This window comes from Argentina silus (genome assembly GCF_951799395.1).
Source record: "Argentina silus genome assembly, chromosome: 8".
Lineage (NCBI taxonomy): Eukaryota > Metazoa > Chordata > Actinopteri > Argentiniformes > Argentinidae > Argentina > Argentina silus.
The window spans coordinates 19,464,202-19,490,214 of record NC_139662.1 but is presented as its reverse complement, the minus strand read 5'-3'; the positions used below and the strand labels follow the sequence as shown (position 1 = coordinate 19,490,214).

The 26,013-nt window shown below is 48.3% G+C and overlaps 2 protein-coding genes across 5 annotated transcripts in view; both read right to left on the bottom strand.

The window, feature by feature from the left end:
- Positions 1 to 2,588, bottom strand: part of LOC310808059 (aquaporin AQPAe.a) — a gene marked incomplete at both ends in the record, with an annotated part of 4,033 nt that extends 1,445 nt beyond the window's left edge. The window contains 2 exons of the mRNA XM_083674760.1: positions 263 to 503; positions 2,542 to 2,588. Of these exons, the coding sequence (XP_083530886.1) occupies positions 263 to 503; positions 2,542 to 2,588 (288 nt within the window). The remainder of the gene's footprint in view (positions 1 to 262; positions 504 to 2,541) is intronic.
- A 2,260-nt stretch (positions 2,589 to 4,848) lies between these two features.
- baz2a (bromodomain adjacent to zinc finger domain, 2A) lies at positions 4,849 to 24,973 on the bottom strand. Of its 4 annotated transcripts, XM_083675087.1 has the most exons (31): positions 24,818 to 24,973; positions 22,763 to 22,892; positions 21,634 to 22,527; positions 18,613 to 20,715; positions 18,056 to 18,307; positions 17,862 to 17,929; positions 17,444 to 17,828; positions 17,207 to 17,267; positions 16,856 to 16,964; positions 16,332 to 16,433; positions 15,911 to 16,136; positions 15,717 to 15,778; positions 15,540 to 15,605; positions 15,025 to 15,411; positions 14,625 to 14,879; positions 14,152 to 14,366; positions 13,659 to 13,733; positions 13,314 to 13,485; positions 13,145 to 13,207; positions 12,642 to 12,786; positions 11,808 to 12,427; positions 11,322 to 11,580; positions 10,837 to 10,992; positions 10,510 to 10,670; positions 10,228 to 10,293; positions 9,333 to 9,616; positions 9,007 to 9,142; positions 8,142 to 8,288; positions 7,342 to 7,589; positions 7,021 to 7,164; positions 4,849 to 6,891 (listed from the first exon to the last, which is right to left on the bottom strand). In XM_083675087.1, exons 2-31 carry the CDS (start codon positions 22,890 to 22,892, stop codon positions 6,732 to 6,734), a joined length of 8,151 nt encoding a protein of 2,716 aa, XP_083531213.1. In that variant the 5' UTR covers positions 24,818 to 24,973; the 3' UTR covers positions 4,849 to 6,731. The 4 variants fall into 4 exon arrangements, with proteins under 4 accessions (XP_083531213.1, XP_083531211.1, XP_083531212.1 ...); XM_083675085.1 differs by having other exon boundaries at positions 17,444 to 17,929; XM_083675086.1 differs by having other exon boundaries at positions 17,444 to 17,929; positions 24,929 to 24,973.
- Between the last annotated feature and the right edge of the window lie 1,040 nt (positions 24,974 to 26,013).

The window sequence follows — 26,013 nt, the reverse complement described above, 5'->3', positions numbered from 1 at the left end:
ATGGAATGAGGAGTGGTATCAAAACACCGCCCCTCATTCCATTCCACACGTGTTTGATATCATTCCTCACTTCATTCCACGCATTACAATGAGCACGTCCTCCGGTGGCTGCCTTCACCAGCCTCCCCTGGTGCACAGATACACCCACATACACACATGCAGACGGGTGCTCACGCATGCATGACACACACACACACACGTACGCATGTCAGACTCATCACCCCACAGGTGAGCCACTGGGCCCACACATCTTAATGTTCACCTGCGCCCCGCTGATCTCTCCGAAGCAGTGCCCCAGGGCTACGGCCACCATGCCCGCGGCCAAGGCCGGGTACAGGGGTCCTGTGGAGGCCTCTCCTGGGCCGGGTACCGAGGAGCCCAGCACCGCACTCACAAACACCAGAGAACCCAGCAGCTCTGCCACCACGGCACGCCAGAACTGACGACTGTGCAACTCCTCAGGGAGAAGGGACAGAGACACACGTGTCACGGTGAGAGTCCCCCTTATCAAAGCCCTTTATCTTAGATGCTGAGGTGGCTGGCTAAATCAGCCCATTTACATAAACTGAGACATGTAGTGATGCTAAAATGCAGTTGGTTTCTTCCAGATTACCTGATTTACTATTGTTGTTTGTCCCTATTTTTCGTAGTTTGAACATTTTGCATTCATTTAGATGGGGACACTATCAAAATAGAATATAATCGACAGAACCATATTTTGGAATAACAGTGATGTTAGATTGTGTAGATAGATCAGATTACAGTTGTTCTCGATTGCTTCAGCACATTTCTTGAAACAGTATTCAACTTTTCAGAACAGTTACATTTATGACACGATAAATAGTAACTATAACCATCAATATGCATTGCAGGTTGTAAAACCTTCATTTGAAAACAAGAATTTCACTCAGCAGAAAAACATACAATATAAATATAGTTTATTGTAATACTGCGCCTGTTATAGAAAATATAATTCCTTGCTATAAATATAAATCAAATTCATATAAATATAAATATTCAAAATCAAACAAAAATTACAACAAAAATGGCATTACTGTAGAACACCAAAAGTGCCAGCAAAAGCCTTTACAGCAATCTAGTCTCTCCTGGCTGCCAGGCCACATGCTACGTTACTGATGACCTATTTCATTTGTGATTACAGACTGATTGTTGGTTCAACTGTTGAGTGATGAGAGCTACAATCTATGGAGTAGAGATTCACTATAATGGGGGAAATAGCTATGTGCTTTTAAGGAAATAATAACATTTAGTTTGTCAGCACTTACTGAACAGATTACTGTGTTTATTTTAACAGTTTTGCAAAAAGGTTTTGCATTTTGAGTGAAAGCAATGAGAACTGACTAACTGTTTTGCTGAAAATGTTACCTTTGTGCTCACGTTGTTGTTGCTGCTGTGGGCATGTGAACTTCAGTTTCATACAAATGAGCAGTCGAGAAAAAAATTATCAAAGCCTAGTTTTAAGAAACACTTTTGGTATGTATTCCCTGATAATCCATCTCCACTCATAAAAGGTATTATTTAAAATCTATTAGCAGAGATCAAGACCCTTCAGCCTCTGAACGCATACACGTTTTTGTAAGATGCACTAAAATAGAAGAAAGAAAGGACCCAAACTCACCTCACGCAGTGTCATGTTGAACAGGTTGAGTATGTCCTCCGTATGCCCGTCTGTCCGCCCGTCTGTCTGTCTGTCTGTCTGTCCGCCTGCCTGTCTGTCTCTCTGTCTGTCTGCAGGTCTGCCTGCCTGTCTCTCTGCCTGCCTGCCTATCTGCCTGCCTGTCTGTCTCTGTGGCTGGGGCCTGATGGTCTGAGGATCTCTCGGCTGCAGAGCTCATTAACTCCCCTGAATGGTAGTTTGAAGGGGTCTTAGGACAAAACAAGAGGACAGCCCCCTCTCTCTCTCTCTCTCTCCCTCTGTCTCCTGCTCTCCCTCTCTCCCTCACCCCCTCCCAGCCTTACCGTCACCTAGCCTCCTAGGCCGTAGAGATATCCCACTGCCCCCCACCCAGCTCATCATCCCCCTCCTACCTGAGCGGTATATCTGGGGTGAAGTGATTTTAAAATTGTGTTTGGTCAACATTAGACACACAGACACGATTCACGCGCACGCGCGCGCACACACACACACACACACACACAGTGAGGCTATGTTTCCTTAGCTGAAGGCTTCTCCTGCTGAGCTCATCTGGAGTGTCCTCACCACCTGGCACACATCACAGCTCCTCTGGCTGATTTTCATAGAAATGTCCTGCAGAGGGGCCCGTTACTGTGTGGGGGAGGGGGCGCCACAACAACAGGCCACATCATCACCAATTACAGGATTATTTTGGTTTTAATTGATTCCTGTGATCAGCCATGGCTGCAGTTTGAACAACTACATTGTGCCAGATCCATCTCACACACTATGTAATGATTGACAGTTCTAGCACTGTGATCTGAAGCAACAGTAGGTAGATTACAAGCTAAAGTGTGTTTGATTATCCCTGTTAAAGCTAGGGAAATGTTAGCATAGAAACATACAGGCAGAGGCAGAAAGGGTGCTGCTGAGGTTTCTGGCGGACAGTCATGACTTCACGTCCGAGGGGAGAGAAATCATGACCAAGGACAAAGTCTACCCAATCTAAAGTTTATCTTCAATGATTTATCGTCTAAATGTCCCCATGGTAACGTCTCATCCTCCCCTCCAGCCCCTCCCCTTTCCCCTTTCATCAACACCACTTGTGAGGTACTGTTCAAATCACCATGGAGACAGCCTCTTTCGCGATGCTGTTGCCATGGCACCTATTGTGATGCTGCCTCGGTGAATGCTTTTTTGCATCCTCTTTGAACATTCTGGCCTGACCCTGTGAAGATGTTCCTCAAAGAAACACACTCTGAAAGTTAAATGATTTACCTTCATTTTGCTGGGAAAGTATTTGAGAACTTGTCAGTTAATATTACCCAGCTACTGTGTATGGTCAGTCAAGGTGTTAGTGAAGATATACATCATATACATACATATATACGTATATATGTATATACATACATATATATATATATAATTTTAAATTAATTTTTACATATCAATGTGTCTCCCTCTCATGTCACGTGTGCCACATGCTGTGTGTGCTATGTTTTATTTCAAATGATCGACTGAATGGACGAGGCTTAATGTTATCAGAACTGATGATACTGGGGGACAACAAGTAGCCAGAAATATCTGTGGTAGAGGCCTGGGTGATAGAGTGGTGTTTGGGGTACAGGAGGGGGGGGTAATGACCAAAACGAAGCCCTCTCCCTCTACAGGCGTCAGGGGCCCTACACTGTGTCAGACCCGGTCCAGAATGAACTGGTTGGGGGGAGCGTTAGCGTGCCCCATTATGGGGTGGATTACCCCCCTCCACGGGCGCTGTTATCCCCCCCTTTGTGGAGCTAAGCCCCCCTGTGTGGGATGGGGGGGCAGGATGGTTGAGGGGGCACTGTGGAACCCGCTGGCGTGGGGAGTTTTCAGCCCCCTCCTCCCAGAGTGCTGACACTGACACAACCACACACACACACACACACACACTCACACACACCCCCACACACACAGACTAAAACCCCACACTCACACAGCCAGACCCCAAATGAGGGCCACTAAAACCCCCTCCCAAAGTGCCAGCTAAGGGATATGAGAGAGAGAGAGATAGAGATAGAGAGAGAGAGAGAGAGCGAGAGAGAGAGAGAAAGAAAAAAAGAGAGAGCATGCAAGCATAAATGTGTAGACAGGAAAGAAGAAGAAAGGAAAGAAATGGTAATATAATCTGTTGCATCCCTTACATAGCATCCCCTTCGACACCATCTTCACATGTGCGTTTATTCATTGATCATGAACATGCATGTCTCCTCTGGGACCAAGAGTGGGAGGGGTATACCAGATCATTTAGCCTAGTTTAGCTGGCTGAGCTTGCCTCAATGCAGCACTAAGGGAGTCACCAGTCAGATTCGCTTTTATTTATTAGATATGTGTGTGTAACGGGTTGTACACCCCCCCCCCCCTGACCCAAATTAGACATAATTTGACCCCCCCCCCCCCCTTAAGAGGGGTAGACCCAGCTGGCTGTGACAGGAGGGCCTTCCCAGCAGCATGTGCTACAGACAGGGCTCACCAGGGTACTGAAGAGTAGCCTACTGTTCCTATAGACACCAATGAACACAATTTTCTCATGCTATAGGATTCATATAGTGTGCTGTGTTCTGGGTCCAGCACATCAACATTCTTAATCTGGATCAGAATGATCCTTTTTTGCTAACAGGATTAGATCACCTGTCTGTTTTGAGCAGTATAGGGGAAATGAGCTAGCTCGATCTGATCCTGGATCACAAAATAGAATCCAGACCATTCTGTTCCATGTATAGGATTGATACAGCATAAGCGCGTGTCGTAGTCATGTTTATCTACACATGTACCACTAACGAATGATGACCCTAACCATTTCCATCACAAAATATGGCGTGTTTCTAACATTCTAACGTCAGTTCATGGCTTTATCGCCAGGCTTTAACAGAACTAGACCCAGGCTAAACCCAAGGGTTAGGGTTAGGGTAAACCCAAGCTTTCTTTGTGAAGGAAGAAAGAGTCCGTATGCTGGCAGATAAATAGCAAGTAAGACAGGCAAGAGAGAGAGAGAGAGAGAGAGAGAGAAAGAGAGAAAGAAAGAGAGACAGAGAGAGAGAGAGAGAGAGAGAGGTCCATGACACACGGATAGCTAAATAGCAAGTAAGATGGGCGAGTGAGAGAGAGAGAAAGAGAGAGACAGAGAGAGAGAGAGAGAGAGGTCCATGACACACGGACAAGGCATGAGCATAGTCGCTCTACTAGATGTGGTTTTTATTCAACTCACAGTACATTCTACAGATGCACACGTGTTACATCACCTCGATACAACATGGTCTTGCAATACCGCCTCTTAAAAATGATATATTGGTCCTAAAAATATAGAAAGGAACAAATTTAAAGTCACAAAAACTGTACATTATTAAAAATTCACTTAACACCACATTTGGTTTTATTTTCATGTCTTTTTTGTTTTTTGTAGAAAAAAAAAAAAAGTGTCCCTTTTGTGTAACAAGGAACACCAAATGTATTTCCTAACGACCAGTTTGAGTTCAGTGTACGAAACTACGCTTAAATAAAACCCAGATTGTGGAGAATCTTCCTGTCGCCTTCATACTGTAACATGTCTGTTGGTGAAGTGGCTATCGATTTCGTTTTAACAGCACGGTTTGCTAGTTTGAGTTGAGTTATCTAACAGCAATTTAAGCAATGGAAGAGGTTGAGAAATGTCAGTGTTTGCTGAAATTCCTGTTAAGATCCAATGAAGTGAACAGAAGTTGTTTTTTTCCCCCCCACTTTCTGCAATATCAGAAATATTCAATGACAATTTCCAATTAACATGACATCAGCCAATACAACCAATAACAAGTTTGGATCTCTTCTGCACAATCTATTAGAACATTATAGTTAAAAAAAAAGCTTTGAAGCTGCAACACAAAGCTAACAGTGTTAAAAACAGAGGTTAAAATGGTGGGAGCTTCGTTTCCGTCCTACACAGTCCGTGACATCACCTGACCATTCCTGTTGCTGTGACTACCAGCCTTTGCTGTAATAATGAACCCTAAATAGGGAAGCAGTGAAAACACAAACACACAGTCTAACACAGGACAGAAAATAACACACTCAATCCTCCAGTTTCTGTAACCAGTGTGCTTCACACAGCAGCAGGGGTGGAGGTGTGTGTGTGTGTGCAAGGGAGAGAGAGAGAGAGAGAGGGAAAGAGAGAGAAAGAAAGAGACAGAAAGTGAGTGTGTGTGTGTAAGGGAGGGAGGGAGTGTGTGTGTGTGTGTGTTTGGGGGGGGGGGGGGGGGGGGGGGGGGATACACACTGTAATAGAGTCTAATTATGTGACAGTTCTCAGAGAAAGACACTCCTTTCTGTTTGTTTTACTGGCCTTTTCATAAATCGTCTAGACATCTCTACTATGTAGTCTGTACACATTCACTACAAGCTATTGCTATTAAATAATCCCAGCTATTGTAATCTTTATATATATATAGAATATATAATAAAAATATATTGAGAAAAATTGCTTCTAGGCATAAGACCACACTACATTACATTTCCATTGAACAGGTGGAGAGGGTCCACGCCCAAAGTGTTTAAGTGTGGAAGGAGTCCAATTTTTGATCCATTTGTGGTTGAAAGGTGGTCAGAATACGTCTGGTCAGAAGCGACGCAGACGCAATGCGACCTCCAACTGCGACCATGACAGAGTTCGACAGCCAATCTGTTCAGGGCCTCAGACCCTCCTCCCGCCACCAGAGCTAGGGAAGGACCAATGCAGTAGCCTTGGTATGACACAAGGGCCGTGGCTTATGAGAAGACATGATGATGAAGATAGGATAGTTCCAGTCAGGTACAAGGATGGGGGTGCAGAGGGAAACATCTCCTCTGTGGAAGTGGAAGTGGTGGTCATGGTGGTGGTTGGGGGGGAGGGTTCAACCCAACAGGGTTTGGGTTGTAAAAAGGTGAGGCAAGGAAAACAGGGGACAGACAAATAACCAAATCTATACATATATGTATACAGAGGGCTGGAGGCTTCTCCAGACAGTTTTAGTAGTAACGGCAAGCATCAATGTCAGCTTAGGGAGAGGGGGGTCAGTCCTGAGCCCGAGACCGGCGTCCTGGGCCCTCATTTGTCCTTGCTCTCGTAGAACTCAGCCCAGCGGTTCTCGAAGAAGAGCTTCATGGCGTGTCCGGCCATGCCGACCTCAGACGTGTCCTCGTTAAAGAGCTCGCAGTTACTGAACACCAGGTGGGCGTCTGCCGCAAACTCCTCGCAGCTGCAGTACCTGGCAGAGAGGACAGGGGAGATGGCGGTCAAACATAAGGGGGGGTCAAAGGTTGAATATGTAGATCACTCAGGGATAAGCTAGAGTGAAACTTTACTGTCAGACAGACAAACAGACAGACAGACTTACCCTCCCTGTAGCAGCCTCTCTCTCATGCTCAGGAAGTCCATGGGGTTCTTGACGATGCGGCGGTAGCCGGGCACCATGCGGGGGTTGACGGGCTCCAGGAAGGGCCAGGCTTCTGAGTGAGACTCCATCTCCATCAGGATGATCCTACCAGGCCGGGAGAGCAGAGAACACGGGTCAGAACAACCTCAGCAACAACCACGACATGCTCGTCACAACCACTGGAGCAACGGACTGGGAACACCTGCCCCGTGTCGGTTCAGCTCAGCTCAAACCGCCATCTGAGGCCCTGGGAGAGGACAGGCGATCGGAGGTCAGACTCACTCGCAGTAGGTGAGGTCGGGCTGGTTACGCGTGGTCATGCGTCGGCGTTTGGCGGGCGAGAATCCCGCGCCACCGTCTCCGGAGTAACGAGAGGAGGAGGAGGAGGGCGCAAGGACATCCTTCTGCCGCGTTGCCATGGCGCGCCTGGGCTTGGACTCCTCGTCGGAGCTGTCATCCTCGTAACGCCTCTTCTTCACCCTCGTCCTCTGTTTGGAGGAGCGCTGGCTGCGTGGTGACTCACCGTCCTCCTGAGAGGGAGGGAGGGAGAGGGGGAGAGAGAGAGAGAACAGGGCACACGTGTGAGCAAATAACAGGGGACAAAAAGGGGAGGGAGGACGACTCCCTTAGGGGGTAAATCAGGAACAATTGCAGCATGCGGAAGGTAAACGCCTCAGTGACTGACAGTATTTGGCTTGATTAACCCCCCCCCACCGCCCACACACACCCCCCCCCCCCACCCGCTACATATTGGCTTGCCCGGGGATTTTTACACTAGCCAAAAATATGCTCACAGTCTCCATCATTCTCACTGTCAATATGAATGATCTCATTAGTGATCACCATTGCTCATTAGTGATTACCATCCGTTGCGATCTCATTAGTGACTACCAGATGATTCAAGAGGATCATTAGCAACGGGGGCGAGGACAATCTAATCTTATCCCAGTTTATCCGTGGACCCCGTTCAACAAGTCTGCCGCGTCCTTCACTACGGCTTACGGATGGCCGAGCGCCGCGTCCGTCCTGTGGTGCATATGAATATTCATACAGGTGCTGCTGAGCGGAGGCCCGGTCCTCACCTTGGTGACACAGGTCGGGCAGAACCAGTCCCCTTCGGGCACCTGGGTGACCTTTGGCCTCAGGCAGTACATGTGGCAGCCGCGGTCGCAACAGTCGCACAGCAGAAGGTATTCATCATTGTCCCCCTTCCTGCACACCTGACACGTCTGGAGGGAGGGGCGGAGGGAGGGAGGGGGGACAGGTAGTATCTTTAAGAGAAACTCTCTACCTTATGGCCGGTGATCAGGACACGCGCGCACACGCACGCATGCATGCAGACGCACACACACGCATGCATGCATGCAGACGCACAGACACGCACGCCACATACATACGCATGAACAGTCACACTACAGGGGAGTTGTCTGATTCCCTTGCCGTTTTGCATTCACAGCTGTATCTGCATATTCACAGCTGTATCTGCATATTCAATTGATAAACTGAATCTACTCAAGGTGTTGTGACTGTATGGGTTTGATTTGAATGGATTCCAAAAGGAATAATTTGGTTTTCAAATTCCATATAATAAAGGCTGCCCCCAGCAGATTGTGTCTGGTGGGACCTGCTGTATGATGCTGTTCTGGTGTATATTATATATATTTATAATATATAAATATATTATATATTTATACACACACACACACACACACACACACACACCATAGATGCCATGGGATTGCTCTGCTTTGGTTGTTCCAGAAACTCTAAACATCCCTTTCCCCATTATAACAGTGTAGATTCTGTGTCATTTCCGACCAGTGGTGTGTTTGTGGTAGTCGTACGGTCCCTGTGTAGTGCGAGTGTTGTCCCTGTGCAGTGTGAGTGTCATTGTCCAGCGGTTGTGGTTGTGCGTTTGTGGTCATCGTACGGTCATTCACCACTCACCACTTTGACCACGGATCTCTCCCAGGCGATGGTCTTCTCCAGCTGCAGCAGACAGAGGCAGAGCTGGGGCGCGCTCCGACACCGGTCCAGAGCCTGCCTCCACGTCCGCAACCGAGGAGTGATCTCACTCTCCAGGCTGGGGGGTGGGGGTGGGGGTGGGGGGGTTTAGGTGTTAAAATGACTTGCATCTCAAAATTCATCCAAAACGCTCTTGAAAGAGGTGGTGAGAGGGGGGAAGGGTAGACACACAGACACGCAACAGGGTTTAAAATACCCCCCCCCCCCCCCCAACCTCAATCTCTGCTGTCCCTCCCCTCTCCTCTCACCTCATGACGTCCATCTGGGTCTCCTCCCCGGGGGGCGGGGTGAGGGGGGCGAGACGCACCACCTCGGTCAGGATCCAGAGGGGCTCCTTCAGGTAGCGCCGCTCGATGTTTCTCTCCAGGTTGGCCAACCGCAGCACGGCCAGGTCCAGGGGGTGGCTGGGGATACGCGGCAGGTCGGACCACTCTTTCTTGGTGCGCACGATCCAGTCGTCACGAGGGTCCGCGTCGTGTTCGTAGTACTGCAGGTCGTCACGGGTGGAGTCCGCCTCTGGAACCGTGTAAGGCTGAGGCAGGGGGAAGAGGGGGACAGGATAGGAGGAGAGGAGGGGAGGGAAATAACACTGTTAAGATATTCAAGGAGTAAAAGCGCAGGGGAGGGGAGAGCAAGAAGCAGACAGGCATGGTCTCATTTCATACAGGAGCAGGAGAGAAGAGACAAAGAAACCCAGACACATTTTCTGGTCTGTGGCGTGAAGAGGGATACTAAAGTGAGGGAAAGTGTGTCTTTGTGGAAACAAAAACTGGGTCATTCTTGGAACGGAAAACTTGGTGAGGATTAGTGATAGATAGATCTTTTTTTTTTTAAAAAAGAAGAAGAAAAAAGAAGAAAAAAAAGAGGAGTATCCATACTCTGTATCAATGCCAAATCAAGAGAAGGGTTAGGATGGGTTAGAATGGGCATGGAGGCAGGAAGACTCCTCCGACATGGCAGTTGGAGTTCGAATGGATCATAGAATTTAATGTACACAATGTACATTGCACATGATTGACATTTACCAAGTTAACAGTGGACAATTATATCAAGTGAGTGCGAGAGTGTGTGTTTGTGTGTGCGCGCGCCATGTTTGGAGGACTCTCCCTGCGCTCCCCTGCCGTGGTCACATGGTGTCTGTACCTGGAATCCTGCGACTGGCGTTTCCGTGCTACTGTCAGTGTCGCTCCTTCCACTCTGGGGAGCCATCTTGAAATATAAGTCATGGACATGTGATGTGATGAGTGTATTCGCTTCACCGTTACATGCCTGGCATACGTGCTGTCCCTCAGAACAATATGCAGCGCCACAAGCCGCCTACGCCACCCATTGGACATATAGTGCAACTGCAGCCATAGTACAAATGATAACCTACTGAAGTCTGGACACTACAATTGATCATCTCTCTCTCTCTCTCTCTCTCACCTTGAGGTGCAGGTCAGCGGCGATGACCCTCTGCTCCAGGTCCTCCACCCAGCGGAGGGCGCTCATGTCCGTCTCCATGGCCCGCTCCTGCACCTGCCACGGCTGATGCAGAGCGTCCAGAATAGTATCCACCTCCTCCACCTTCACCTGGAAAATGGGGTCTGGGAGGAGGAGAGAGGGGAGACAGAGGGAAGAGAGAGAGAGAGAGCAGAGGACAGGATGATTCACTTACCCTTTAAAATTACATTACCACTGCTATTCATATCCCAGTTGTTTCCTTTGTATAGTTGGCTGAGCGTCAAGTACATGCTCCTGGCCGGAACTCACCGTTCATGGGCCGCGTGCACATCTCAGACAGGAAGTCCATGTGTTTGACCAGGTGCTTGTGGAGCACCTTCTCCCTGATGCCCCGGGGGTGCAACGCCTGCAGGGTGGACATCAGCTCCTCGGGGTCCTTGATCCACCACCAGCCACGCACCATCGCTGAAAACACACAACAACAGCCACGTTACACCACCGACGTCTAACACTAACACGTTAACCGTCATCAACTAATTTCCAGCTACATTACATCACCGTCGTCGACCTTGAAACATGTTAACCACCATCAACTCATTTCCAGCCACATTACACCACCAACGTCAACCGTCATCGACTAACACGTTAACCATCATTGACTCATTTCCAGCCACGTTGTATAATATAATAATATAATATAATAATAGAATCCATCTGTGTCACACAAAAACACTAGAGACGCTGACAATCTGTAAATCAGACTCTAGAGTATTTGAACAGCTAGCGAGGCTTACATATCGGGATGGGCTTGACCACGAGCTGAGTGAAGTACTGCTGCTCTATCTCCTGGAAGACAGTGGCGGGTGGCCGGCCACGGCGCTTGGCTGCGGCCCCTCGTGCTCCTCTGGCTCCAGCCCTACGGGCCGGACTGCTGCCCCTCCTCCGCCTGCGGCCCGGCTTGGCTGGGGTAGAGGCAGGAGTAGAGGCGGGAGTGGGGGTCACCTGGGGTAGCGGGGGTTCTGGGGGTGCCAGGCCTGCCAGAAGTGCACCAGACTGGAGAGGGGGGTGGGGAGGAGGAAGAGGGAGAGATTGTTTACTAAAGGGACCAAAACATATTTGTTGATTGGAAAAGAAACATGTCCCCAGTCCTCAGCTTCTGAATGAACTGAGTTAACACATGCATAATCTGAGATACCAAGAGAGCCACTGGGCCTGCTGGTCTATCGAGACCGGTCTCACATGGGGGGTATTGGAGTGTTCCAGGGAGGTGGGGGACTCACCTGCAGGAGCGGTGCAGCCAGGGCGGGGAGAGTGCTGGGTGTCTGTGGGAGGCTTTTAGGGGGCGTGCTGGGGGAGGTGGGGGTCTGGGGCTGAGTCAGAGAGTTGGGGTCACACGGCTGTTTGGGCAGCAGGTTGAACCACTGGCCCCATTTCTCCGCCGTCTCCTTCATGCTGTCTTCTGGTTGGCCAACTTGTGCAGCCTCCCCTGTCGCCTCCCCCGTCCCGTTGGTCACTGTGGCCTGAGAATGGCCAAGCCAGTTCTTGAAGCTAGACTGTGTGAGGTCATGTGTTCCGTTGGTATCCATGGCAGCACCTGGCCCCGCCTCCTCCCCTCCAGACTTGCTGCTACGGCGACGGCGGCGGTTCTTGGCGGTACGGAGGTGCAGCTCCACCTCAGGTTTAATCTTGCGGGGACGCCCTCGGCCCCTGGGGCTGCTCATGAGGGAGGCGGTGCCGGGGAGGGGGTCCTCCTCGGGGGAGGCGGTCTGGGGCCCGGGTGGGAGAGCAGGGGGAGGAGAAGAAGAGGGGAGGGGAGTGGTGGGAGTGGGTGCCTTCTCCACTTTGGGTTCTCTCTTGAGGAGAGTGATGGGCACCTCCTTCACCAGCACATCGTCTGAGGCTATCAGACAGAGAACACAGAGAGAGAGAGAGAGAGCGAGAGAGCGCGAGAGAGAACGAGAGAGAGAAAGCAAGAGAGAACGAGAGAGAGAGAGCAAGAGCGAGAGAGAGCGAGCGAAGTTAAGAGTAAATAAAAGGAGGAATGCGCTAAAGCTTAATACTTGTTCCTTTGGGGAAAATTGAGAATGAATCCAGAATCTACAACTCTGACTCACCTAAGAGCTCCTCGGGGCCCTCTACCAGAACTCCTCCAAGGTGGGGCAGGGCCCAGTATCGGCGCCGGAACCGGTCCTGTCCCAGAGACACAGCTCGCAGAGAGTGGGACGACTGGAGCAGCTTCTTATGGAAAAACACTTGGCGCTGTGGAGGAGAGGAAAGGATTGTCAAAGTACATGCCGCTACCACGGTGCTGGAATAACAGAATACGTACAGTACCAGTCAAAAGGTTGGACACAAACTTGCCAAGAGTGTGCAAAGCTGTCATCAAAGCAAAAGGTGGCTACTTTGAAGAATCTAAAACATAAAACATATTCTGGTTTGTTTAACACTTACATAATTCCATGTGTGTTCCTTCATAGATTTGATGTCTTCAATATTAATATTAACCAACAATGTCGAAAATAATAAAAATAAAGAAAAACCATTGGTGCCCAAACATTTGACTGGTTCTGTACATAGACATAATGTTATTGCACTGGTAGGGATAGCTTAGCCATACCTTGGTTAGCTTATCGATCTGCCTCTCCAAATCTGGAATGCTGGCGTAGGTCGGACTGTCACTCTGTGTGAAAGGACATTCAGTCAGTTAGTATGACGTAGACCCCCCCATTTTCACTCACACACACACACACTTAACATAAGTTTTACACACACACACACACACGTACATCACTGAGTTTAGGCTCCTCTTTGCGTGCGCGGCGGCTGCCCCTCTCCGCAACGCCGCCCTCCTCCATGCTGACGTTCTCCTCCTCAGCCACCCGGGCGCTGCGCCTCCTCTCCTCCAGACACAGCTCCTCCTCTGAACGACCCGTACGTCGCGCTAGAGCGGCCTTCAATCTGGGGGAGAACACACACACACAGAGACACACAGAGAGAGAGACACACACACACACACACACAGAGACACAGACACACACACACACACACACGATTAAAACACATACTGCATTGATCACTTTTTCTTTCAATCAGAGTAAGCAGGCGGCATGCATTCACATGACTGGTCTTACTTGCGTAATTTTCCCTCGATAATCCACTTGTTCTTCCTGTAGGTAGCCATGTTTTCTAGCGTGTTGTCAATCTCACTGTGATAAGAAGCATACAAAACAAGGTTTGTACATTAAATGTGGGAGGGAAAAATACATTTACATTTGTGGCATTTAGCAGACAAATTTATCCAAAGCGACTTAGAACAAATACATTTGTTTAAGTAAGTGAACCATCTATCCATCAGTCATTATAAGGTAAAGTAATCTATGCTCGGACCAGGGGCCATAGGCAGTCATAATGCTAGAAGAAGGAAAAATTACTTTTTCTTTTTTTAACAGGAGAGAAACTTGTACAGGAGGGTAGTGGAGGTGAAGAGGTCTTTAGAAAAAAGACCTTTGACTTCCACTGCCAATAAATGTTTTCCAAGCTTTTTGTCTCAGAAGAAGAGATGCTTCACAGATACAAAGACTGTAGACATCAACGGTAGTAAAGGTTATAGAGGTTGTTTCTGACCTGATGACTATATTGCTGCCATTGAGCTCATCCACCAGAAAACCCAAGATGGCTGCCTTGGTGTCCGGGGGCAGGGCGTGGAAGGTTTTGGTGCGCAGGGTATTGCACACCTCTATATCAAACCCATGGGATTCCAGAAAGATCCGCAGGCCCTCCGACACCGTGCTGCGAGTCAGTTCTAGGTCAACAAGCTTCTCCCCGAGGATCTTTACAGACTGTGGAGAGGTAAGCAGGGAGGGAGAGAAAGGTGGGAGGAAGAGGGAAGGAGGGGGGGAGAGAGGGGCAGGAGGGAGAGGGAAGGAGGGAGAGGGAAGAAGGGAGAGAGATAGTACACAACATTAAGCAATCTGTTGAATAAGTGTACACATGCTACTTGAAGGAAAATCATCGACAAAACACAAAATCTTCCTAAAAAAAACAGACTCCAGTAAACTCATATCCGATCCTATATCTTTGGGGTCAACTAAAATAACCTGGTAGAAGGATGGCAGGCCTGGGTCGTGTAGTGCGGCCTCCACCAGCTTCAGCAGCAGATCCTGGACCTCGCCTTGGCTGTCTCCCAGGCCGAGGAGGCCCTCCTGCAGGGTGATGAGGCTGGGCACGTCCCTGGGGATGTTGAGGCCCAGCACCTTCCCATAGCTATGGAGGAACTCCACCACGGTCAGGCAGTGAGAGAAGGCCATGCCGGAGAGCACCAAGCCAGGGATCCGAGAGAGCTCAGGGAGAGGCTGGAGGGTGAAAGGTCATTATTCACCTGGAATTGCACTAATGATGCCGCAGCAGTACAATGTCCTCACCTGGGAATCCATGTAAAACCCTCACCAGGTGGTCAATGATAATATGAAATTAGGTGTGTGTGACACTGGCCCTCACCTTGTGGTCCGTGAGGCACATGTCCTCTGAGGGCTTCTTCAGCTCCTCCTGGATCATCTGCTGCCTCTTCCTCTCCTCCAGGCGCCTCTGGGCCTGCGCCCTCCTCTCTGCCGCCCTCTTAGCTGTCAGGGCAGCCCGGGCTGCAGCCTCTGCCTCCGCCTGAGCCTTCGCAAGGGCCTTGGCCTTACTGCGAGCACCCAGCACCCTCTTCCCCTGGGCCAACCTCTCCTGGTCCGTCTCCACGACCGGCGGTGGCACCTCTGCCTTGACTCGCTTCCTGCGGCCGGGCTTCTTGGGCTCCAGGGCGGGCTGCGGGGGCTGAGGGGTCTCCTGGTCCGCTGGTTCAGTCTTCACCTCCTGGTCAGTGGTCTCTTTGGCTTTGTCAAGCTGAACACAGGGAAGTGGAGCAGGAGAACACAGGAGGTGAAGCAGGGGTTTGACAGAATAAACAAAGAGAGACACAGACAATTTGGTAGATTTCCAGGAAAGCTTTAAATGGCTTTTTGCTTCCGTACCTTAGCTTGCTTTTTCTCCTGTCTTATTTTCTTATTCTTGGTATCCTCCTTTTTTTTCATCCTTGCCTGGAAGATAACAGAAGTCTGACAATCCACAACTTGGATACGCCACAACGACGCGATATAAAATACACAACAATAACAAATCAAAACATTGTACTATTTCTTATACCATACCTTTCTCTTCATTTTCTTCTTGATCTTGACAAGTTTCTCCTTGTCCTCGTCAGTTAGTGCTTCTGAGGTAGAAGTAGAAGTAGAGATATAAAACACCTTTTACATTTAACATATCAAATGCTGCAATCAAATACTTTCCTATGACTAAGAATAACAACTGTTGCGACATTAACTGGGCCCAGGTGGTCACTCACCCTTTGCCTCCAGCCTCTTAAAGAGCCTGGCGTCAACCTTGCTGAGGAGGTCCACCATCTTGGGTTTGGGAGGCCTGCCGGGGCGGCGCACTGGAGCACCCTTGGCCCGTCGAACCCGGGGGCGGGGCTTCTCCTTGTCAGGGTTCGGGGGTCGACCGCGTCGGCCGGTGATGGCGATGATCATTGAGGGCACCTCCTCATTGGCCAGCAGGCACCATTTCACTCCCTGAAATGGATCATAAGGAAGAAGGTTTGTAAAAACATAATTTTTTATATATATTTTATATTCAGTAAGTAAACTTACTGTACATCACTGACAACAAACAGCAGAAAAAAAACGGATATATTTCCTGTAGTTCAGTATTTATGAGACTGGTGAACACAAGCAATCAGTCTGAGCAGCTCACACACACACACACACCTCTGTAGTTTCCCTTTCCTCGTAGAAGTCTCCTACGGGCATGCGGGGGCTGAAGCTGAAGTGTTCCCTTGTGACAGCACTGTCTTGGTGCCTCTTCAGATACTGAGGGAGAGAGGAACGGATCATGGGTAAGACGCATCAGAGCAGGGCGATATGAGAAGGGAAGGAAACAGTTAAATGTCGCTGTCATCCACACACTCCTGCTGTTAGGAAAGAAAGCATTTCCTTTCCTAACAGCAGGAATATTGGTTGGATCCATGTGACTTGTTACAGTGCAATTTTGTTGAATATCAGGATGTCTCAATGGACTGGCTAACCCCCCCCCCCCAATATTTAACCCCAAATAAATGTCTGTGTTGACGTAGATGCCCTGAGGGAAAGCATCCCAGTGTATCAAGAGCTATATATAGCAGATGACCTTCTCTCACTTCAGAGAAAAAGCGCAGAATGATTTTGTTGAGTCAAAAAGTCTCCCGTGGTGATTTGACTGTGGCAACCTGTGGCATTTTTTAATTTTTTTTTACCTTGATCACTTCAGGGAACTGCTTCATCCTCCTCCCGCAGGGGCTGTAGTACCAGGTCTCTCCCTTGAGACGGTCCTCAGACTTCTTGACCCTGATCTCTCTCTTCCAGCTGAAGAAAAGATATGCGGGGGGGAGTGTCAGTTAAGAGCCACAGTGTACACAAAGAGTCGATGTATAACACTATAGTCAGCCAAAGAACAGAGGGTTGAAACAGGACGGGGGGGGGGGGTAAATTTATGGAGGGACGGTAACCTTCTGGACTTTTCACACACTCATAAGTGCTTGGCAGAGACACAATCTAATTAGGAAGACTTCTCGTCCAAAGAGTGTATAAATCAGAGGCATCATTACCCGTGGAGCAGGGGGAAATGGACCTGTTCCTCTGTTGCTACCCTCCTCCTGGGAGTTTCACCTGTTCCAGGGAACAAACATGTCAGAATATCACCATCATCACTCACATTCGGTCAGCAGTCAATCATTCCTACAATTTCCTGTGACAGTGAAATTTAATAAGGTGCCACGAAATGGCATTTTAATTACTCTTTTAGGTTTAACAATACACCCTAAAAGGATTAGCTTGTTCATTACCTGCAGTGGAACTGTTATCATCATTGTCCTCATCATTAGTTTTAGTGTCAACCTCCATTTTGGATATTTTGGCTGGTTTGGCCTCTAGGTTCTTGATCTTCTTGGCCTTCTTGGGTTTCACCACCGGCGGGGTCTCGCCACTGGTCAGACATGGTTCGCCGACGGTTCTAATTGGTTCGCTCTGACCAGGAAGTAGCCCTTCAGCGAGACGTTCAGCCTCTCCTGTGACACCTTCTGGTTCAGTAACTTTTAGGCTCTTCTTTCTCTTTCTCCCTACCCCTTTTACCTTCTCTCCATCCGCTGGTTTATCAGGAGTCTTCTTTATCTTCTCCACCTTTATCTTCTCCACCTTTACCTTCTCCACTTTCACCTTGACCACCTTCACCTTCTCCACCTTCACCTTCTCCACCTTCACCACCTTCACCTTCTCCACCTTTGGAGTTTTAACAGTGGATTTCTTCTGTTTTGGTTCAGGGGCCTGGGAAACTGAAGAGAGAGACAAGGGTTATTCAGGAAAAACTTGTTTGGCTAGCCCAGTAGACATTTTACTACCTTCAAAATGAGTTACACAAGTTTCAGTATATATCAACAGGACAAGAAAATCTGATTTACCAGGAGTAGAAGAGGCAGGAGCTCGGGGCTTCCTGGGAGTCTTGGCCTTCTGTCCAGCAGCGGGCACGGCTTGGGCAGCTACGGGCAGTAGTTGGTGTTCAACGGGGCTCTGCAGAGGTGCACTGACGGACACGGTGGACTTGTCTCTTATCATGAGGGGAGGCACGGTATGGGGGGCACTGGCCTTGCCATGGGTGGTGCCAGCAGAGTCTGGTATATCCCTTCCCTCCAGCTCCACGTCCAATTCAGACCCTATTCAGTGGTCAAAAGTGCAAAGGTTAATGTTTCTGGGAAAACTGATAGCATTACAATTTCTGCTCATTACATATATTGATGGTTTATTTTTGTTGACAAGTGTTTATTCGATTTGATAATGGGATATTCTACACCCCACCCACACCACTAATGCTTTATATAACAATGACATCTATCCACATACTTTGTCTTGCTTTCCCTTATGACATTCCTTTCACCAAGAGAGCTATCAACACAACCAATGCTCACAAATAAGAATAAATGGGTTGGCAGTCATACGCCAGCTATGACAAGTCTCTCACCTTTGCATGGAGGTGGAGGATTGACAGAGTCATAACAGCTTGACAGGGAGATGTCATTCTGAGACGTGTCAACACGGGAGCCCTCCGTCTGAGAAGTGTTGTTCAGAGAGGACTCCAGCATGGACTCCCTGGTGCTCAGGCAGCTGTCCATGGTCTCCTCAGCCCTAGAGGAGTCCTCTGTCTGGGTCTCATCCAGCACCCTGTCCCTGGAGTCCTCAATGGAGGAGTTGCTATCAATTGTAGTGTCACACGGACGGGACGTGTCCTCTGCACGAGATGTGTCATCCATGCGGGAGCTGTCGTCAAATCGAGACGTGTCAGCAATTCGGGAGCTGTCGTCAAATCGAGACGTGTCATCCACGCGTGAGCTGTTGTCAAATTCAGAGGTGTCGTCATCCATACGGGAGGTGTCATCCATTCGAGAAGTATCGTCTAATCTAGATGTGTCACTGAGGAGTGACGAGTCATTGAAGGTGTCCTCCTCCGACGTGACACATGAGTCCTCCATCCTGGTACTGTCCAGACGTGTGGACTCGGCCAGTGAGGGCTCATCCACAGAGTCCTCCGTCTCACAGGTGTCATCTAAACGGCTTTTCTCAAGAGGTGTGTCTGCGCATCTCAAGGGGGCGGTGTCCCTTCTGTCAGCACGAATGGTGTCCCCCGGAGAACACTCTGGGCGCTGGGGAGTTCCAGGATGATCAGTACGGGTTGTGTGTGAAAGTGTGTCAGACTGCCGAGTCATTGGTTCAATGGTGTCCATCTTTGATAGGGATCTGTCTGATTTGGACTGAGGGGAACTTGCCTCTGGCAAGGGATCCTTCCGGTTCCTGATGCCATGATGCTCTAGCTCAACAGGAAGCATTTGTTTTGGGGCTAGAGGGGGAGCAGGGGCTGGGAGGGAAGGTGCAGAGACGGCAGGAGGTGGTGATGGGACCACAGGAGGAACCGTCACAGCTGCGGGAGGCACAGACACCAAGGCAGGAGGTGCAGACACAGGAGTAGCTCTGGGGGCTTGAGTAGTGAGAGGAGGTGGTCCAGAGAGCGGCAGCGCTCGGGGGCCTTGGGCTGTTACAGGGGGCACAGACACCTCCTTTAGTGCCAAGGACACTGCAGATACAGAAGCAGACACAGTGGGAGGACTAGATACCACTGGAGGAGAAGGTGTGAACACAGATATAAGAGGTGGAGTGACTGCCATAGAGGGACTAGACATCACCTCAGGAGGTGCAGACAATGCAGGCGGAAGTACAGATACTGATGAAGGAGGTGCAGACACTAATGAGGGAGGTGCAGACTTTTCTCGAGCCCCTGGCAGGGCTGGGGGAGATGATGTCAGAGGAGGCTGTCTAGATCCTTGGACCATCTGCTGAAGCGCTGAGATAGGAGTAGAAACAGAGTGCTGGGGGGAAGACACCATGACAGGAGTGGACGCCACTGCGGGGGATGGTATAGGGAGGGTCTGATGAGCCACAGACACCGATGGAGGAGGAGTAACTGGAAGGGGCGCAGACACCGCCGGAGGTGTTGAGGCTTTGTCCATCAGAGGAGGTGGTACAGGTGGCTTGGAAGGAGGTGCAGACACTGTGGAGAAAGGGGGTGAGGACACAGCAGGATAGCTCTGGGGCACAGACACAGGGGGAGGTCTAAGGCCTTGGACCATTAAAGGAGGAGACGAGAGCCTGGGAGGAGTCGAGGACACCATCGGAGATGCCGAGTTTCGGGGAGGTGTACACGTAACGGCAGAGGATGAAACAACAGGCGGTCCTGATGCAGCCATAGGGGGCGCAGACGCCACGGGAGACGCAGAGACTCTCGGAGAGGTTGCCGCCTCTGCCAAAGGGGGAGGCGCAGACACAGCTGGAAGAGGCGACGACATTGAGTGAGGAGGTGCAGACATCCCAGCCTCCCTTGCTGAGGTTGCCATTTCATGGCGCTGGGCAACCGGCTGCTCAGCACGCTGGCAGTAGTCACTGGTGGGTCCCATGGGAATTCCAGTGGGCTTGGGAGGATAGCTGTCGCTTATAGGCAGCCTCTGGGCCACTGACGCCCTCTCCATCCCATTATAGCCTTTATCCACATCCTTGAATGCTTCACTCATCCGCCCTAGGGAACGGGAACACAAAGCAAAACAGATGATTAGAGATGACTGGAATACAACACAGTAGCAGCAGCAGCAGGGTAATTCGGTCAGGTGTATGAAGAGACCATCCCTCTTCAAGAGAACAGATGGCGCTTTTAAACGCACCTTTTGAACTAAATAATTGAAACGGTATTTATATTACTCAATATCTTTATGCTGCGATAGGGTCGAGTAATTCATGCAGAAATCTGTGTTTATTCCCTGCAAAATGACATTTCTGGAAAAAAATATGCATTCCATACTTTCTTGATGGACATAATTAGGGAGGCTTTGACAGAGAGAGAAAATAATTAATTGACCTGAGACACAGCCACAGGCAATGAGATTTAAAACCTGGTTCAGTTATGGAAATACAGGACGCAAGCCATGAAAAATAATAAATATCTCACATGGATTTCCAACCACAGTTAAATATGAATAACAACAAGCCATATAAAAAAAACTGAATTTCAACCACTAGTGGGGAATAAGGTGAATGTTATTGAAATAATTGAAAACAAACTGAGTTTTATAGATGATAAAAACATGATGTGATTACATGGTTTCAGATCTGGTATGAAATGCTTCTCAGCATTGTCATTGAATCTGTTTAGTGGAACAACTCCTAACAGCTGGGACACTGATGAGTCAATAAACTAATTAATTGAAAGTAATTGAGTCACTGGTTGGGAAAGAAATACCTAAAAACAAGCATTAATAGGCACTGTAATATGGTGCACTTTATATGGCTATCCAGCTATCATGCAAATATGAAAAACAACCAGGATACAGGTAATCCTTCCCTGTCATGAAAACAGATGGGGTAACTCAAAGCTTGAGACCAGCATTAAACATCTATTTTTATCCTGGAACTGTCTGTACAAGAAAGATAAAATAATCACCTTGCATGACAGCAGGCATCCCCACATTGCTGCCATGGGGACTTCTCTCCCTGGTCTGACTCTGGGGGGATCCGCCATCTGACATAGTTGAGGGCGACATCATCGGTACAGAAGACACCCCCATGGGGAGGGGGCTCCCTGTGCCCCCCCTTCCCAAGTGATGGTGCTGAGGACTGCCACGTGGGGGGGTAAAGTTCTGGGAGGTGGGGGGCATCATCTGAGCTTGGGCCTGGGACTGAGACTGGGGTGGGGGCTGGGGTTGGGGAGCAGGCAGGGGTGGGTGCTGGGGCTGGTGCTGGTAGTAGGGCATCCCATTGGGCACCATGCCGTAGTGCTGAGGTTGTTGTTGGTGTTGCTGGTGGTGGTGGTGTGGGTGGTGGTGGGGGTGGAGGTGCTGCTGTGTCTGTTGGTGAGGGGTCGGCTGTGGAGGCTGCTGCTGGTGATGTTGTGAGGGTGAAATCCCAGGGTGCACCTGGCTCTGGTAAGCCCCATACACACCGTGCGAGTTGTACCCCATCTGCTGTTGCCCCGGGTTACCCCTGTTCCAGTACTGGCCCCCTGTCAGTGTCACGTTTGGTGGGGCCGCCACAGGGGACTGACGGGACCCTCCCATACCCCCGTTTAGTTGATACTGTCCGTGTCCCTGGAAATGGTGCTGACTCTGCTGCTGCATCACCCCCGGGGTAGGCTGCTTCTGGTGCATACTATGCCCAGGAGAGGAGCCCATGGCTGGGCTGTACTGTGGCTGTCCTCCCCACAGGTAGTCATAGCCCATGCTGCTCTGGTGGTGGTGGTTGCTCATGTGAGGGTAAGGAGTTGTTGGGGGATGGGAGCCAGGCACACTGGACCCAATTACAGTAGTGATGCCATTCACATTCATTTCGCTGTTCATATCTGTGAGGAAGAGAGGGATGAGGAAGAGAAGAGGTAGGTTGGTGACAGAGCATATTCATCACAACGGCATATCCGCTTTTCAAAATCTCAAGAAACAATGCGTCCTCCATCATCACAAACTCAGGATATTGTTTATGCTCCTAACAATTGCAAGGAGAGTTGACTGAATAAATAATAGAAATAGGATCGTAATTCTATAGACTTTGAGGGATTAATAGATCACTAGAATACTCACTCTTCCCCTGCTGAGGGAAACTCATGGAGGACCCGTTAGTATAGAGAGAATCCCCTGAGGAGAGTTTCAGTCCTGAGTTGGCAGACACAGAGGAGTGGGTGCCGTAGTTAAAATGGTTATTTGCCTCCATCTAGAAGAAAACAGGGACCACAAAACAAACAAATTAATAAGGATAAATAGCAGGACACCAACATACATGTTTATCCACAGCCCACACACCTGAATAAAATCCCTGCTGCCATCTGATTGTGATTTTGCATGCAAAACAGGTAAAAAAAAAGAAAAGTGAAAGAGAGCATTGCTGATTGTATTTTATCAATCATAAAACATTATGTAATGGCTTTCCCGTAACATAAAGCTATGTATAGGTTTGTGGACTGAAATGTACTGGCTACAACTGTCTGCAGGCGACAGGCGTACTAGGCAAAGCCCAGAGATGCTATGATGACACGCTTTGGACGACATCATCACAAACATTGCACTCCCACAACTCCCTCAAAATGTCGCAGTTAGAGGAGCAGATGGGATGCCCTGGCCAGCACATCCATGATGATGGACAATGAACGCACGGTCTGGTCGTTGTTAGCGAGAGCTCAGCGGACGGGTTTTAACAATGGGAACATGTCAATATTATGGTTTCAAAATAGGCGTTTTCCAGAAATCTTCAGGTCGAAGACAGGCATCTCGTGGATATTGAGAAGCACATACATGAACGGAGTGTTTGCCCGTTCGTTAAACCAATATTTAACTGCGTTTTTCAAGATCCATGCCATAATACACATTATTAGCACTCCGCTAGCCATCTCAAAACATTGCCATTTCATCTAGATGCATACGGTAGCCGCAAAACACTACTACCCAGCTACATATATAGACCACTTTATAAAAAATGGTAGGGTACATAGCTATGCATAACAAGCTCTGTTAAGTGTTTATTTGACGTTGGGAAACTGTCTTCGATTGAACATCATTGCTCGCTAACTCTGCTAGCTACACGTGACCACGCGCTCGGATGTGAACGAGCCCTCTGCATAGACATCTTCCATCCATCCAGACCACAGCTCAACTAGCTAGCTTAGCTAGTTAGCTAACGTATCTAACTGTACTCGCATGAAATGAAACTGAAATGCATAAACAACAACGACCCGTTGTCCTCTCCGTAATGCTAACAGTGATGTGTGGCGTGAGGAATAAAGTACTCTTTTACATTCAGTGATCACCATGATTACAGATTAAAGTTATAATAATAGGTAGATATATCGTTGCTAGCTAATCAAACAACAACGAAAACAAACGGCGTTGGCGGTGCGCGAGGCTTGTGATGATGGAATTGAGAAAAGTGGCACGAGCAGTTGCATACGCATGTTTGTTATTTTGCATGTCTTGAATACTACAGTACCATAGTACAGTGAACAAGAGTTCACATTTTCAAATAAACTTTCATTCAAAAGTAGTTAGCAGATTAAGTGACTCATGTGATAACGTCAATGATAATAATAATGCTCATGTGATAACGTCCGTTTTCAATCGGGCCTATCTAGATAGCAACACTACGCTCAGTTGTTAGCATTTAATTCCGAATCTTCAAAACGCTGCCTTTCGTAACAAAAACAATTCACTTGAACGAGTTAAGGACTACATTTTCAACAGCTTCTGTCTATTGATGCTTGAATTAGTTGACTGGTTCAGCATCCAATACCAAGGCCCTATTAGATAACGCTAGCTAAATCCAAGGTTATTTACAATAATCAGCAACAGAGCTTGGCTAAAACGTACTACAAACTAACGTCATACAGCCAGCAGGTCTTCGCTCTTTAAACATTTGCAATAGTGCATGAATGGCTAAGCGTGTTGAGAATGAAAACAGTGGTCGTATAAGACTCACTCTCTCGTTTTTGTCATGGACAACTGGGATGCTCCTCTTTTGTTAGCAAGCTAATAAACTCGCATTGTTTTCGATGAATTCTCAAAAGAAATTTAGAGACACAGCATCATCCTCCCTCTCTCACACAGACTCAAAAGTTTTCTCAATAAAATTGAATTAAAACTGCCTACCCTGGTAATCCTTGGATTTCAAAGGCAACGATGCCTTTGAGCCTTCGACTGAACAAATATATGGTTGAAGACGGCACAGACGATGTAAATAATAAACAGGCAATCGCTAACCTTTGGGTTTCAAATTAGCAAACATGGCTGGTGTGTTTGAGCGCAGCCATGATCACAGAAGAGAAAGAAATCGAGCCGAAAGAGGAAGTGAATGGTGCTTACACACTGCGGGGAGCCTGTTGAGCTCTGGGTCCTAGAGCCGAACCAGCCTGTCGTAGCAATGATAACTCGGTTATGTACAAAGTGCAGGCAGATTAATCAGTAGGCTACAATTAAAAGCGGGCGTGAATTTATTTCAGAACATAGTAGTCTTATTATTAATAACAATCAGCATCAATAGATAGGCCTACTGTAGGCTATCGTTCTGAATGAGTGAGTTTGTGGTTGTTTTATGCATCTACACATGGAGAGACACAGATCCAGGTACCGGCACCTCAGTGTCATGCATGCTCTTGTGTTGAAGGCCTGCAAACAGTGCAGAACCCTATATATTTACACTTTATACAACTATAAAACACTTATAATTTATGAATATCATTTATTGATATTTATACGAATATTTGAACCAGTTAAATACCTATTTACATTGTAATTGAATTGTTAGCATAGGATTACACATAGCCTATTACTGACACATCAAGCTAACAGGTTTAACAGGAGCTCTCAACGAGGCAAACACAAACACACACTCACTCTCTCTCAAACACTCAAACACACACACACACACACACACAGCACAATTCTTAATTCGAATGGTTGAATATGTCATATGATAGTCATACTCTCTTGGCAATCACTGACAACAGCAAGATAATCGGAGGCTCTAGGACCCGACGGGATGCCCCCTCTGAAATCATTAGAGCGCAAAGGGTGTCTAGGCAATACGGCAGGAAGTGATGTTAAGAGATAGCACTGGGAAGGGTGTTGTTTAATCTAATTAATAAACAGTAACACAATAAATAAATAAATATAAATCATCTTTATACAAGTGCCGTAAATAACTCTTAAAGTTTAATCTTAAACTCTCCGACGTCACATGGGAACGCTCTATATACACAATATTTCGTTATGGGACAACAATCATTTAGTGTAGTCTAGCATGGTGTTTTAGCAAATGACTCGGCCGTTAATGGATGGTTAATGAT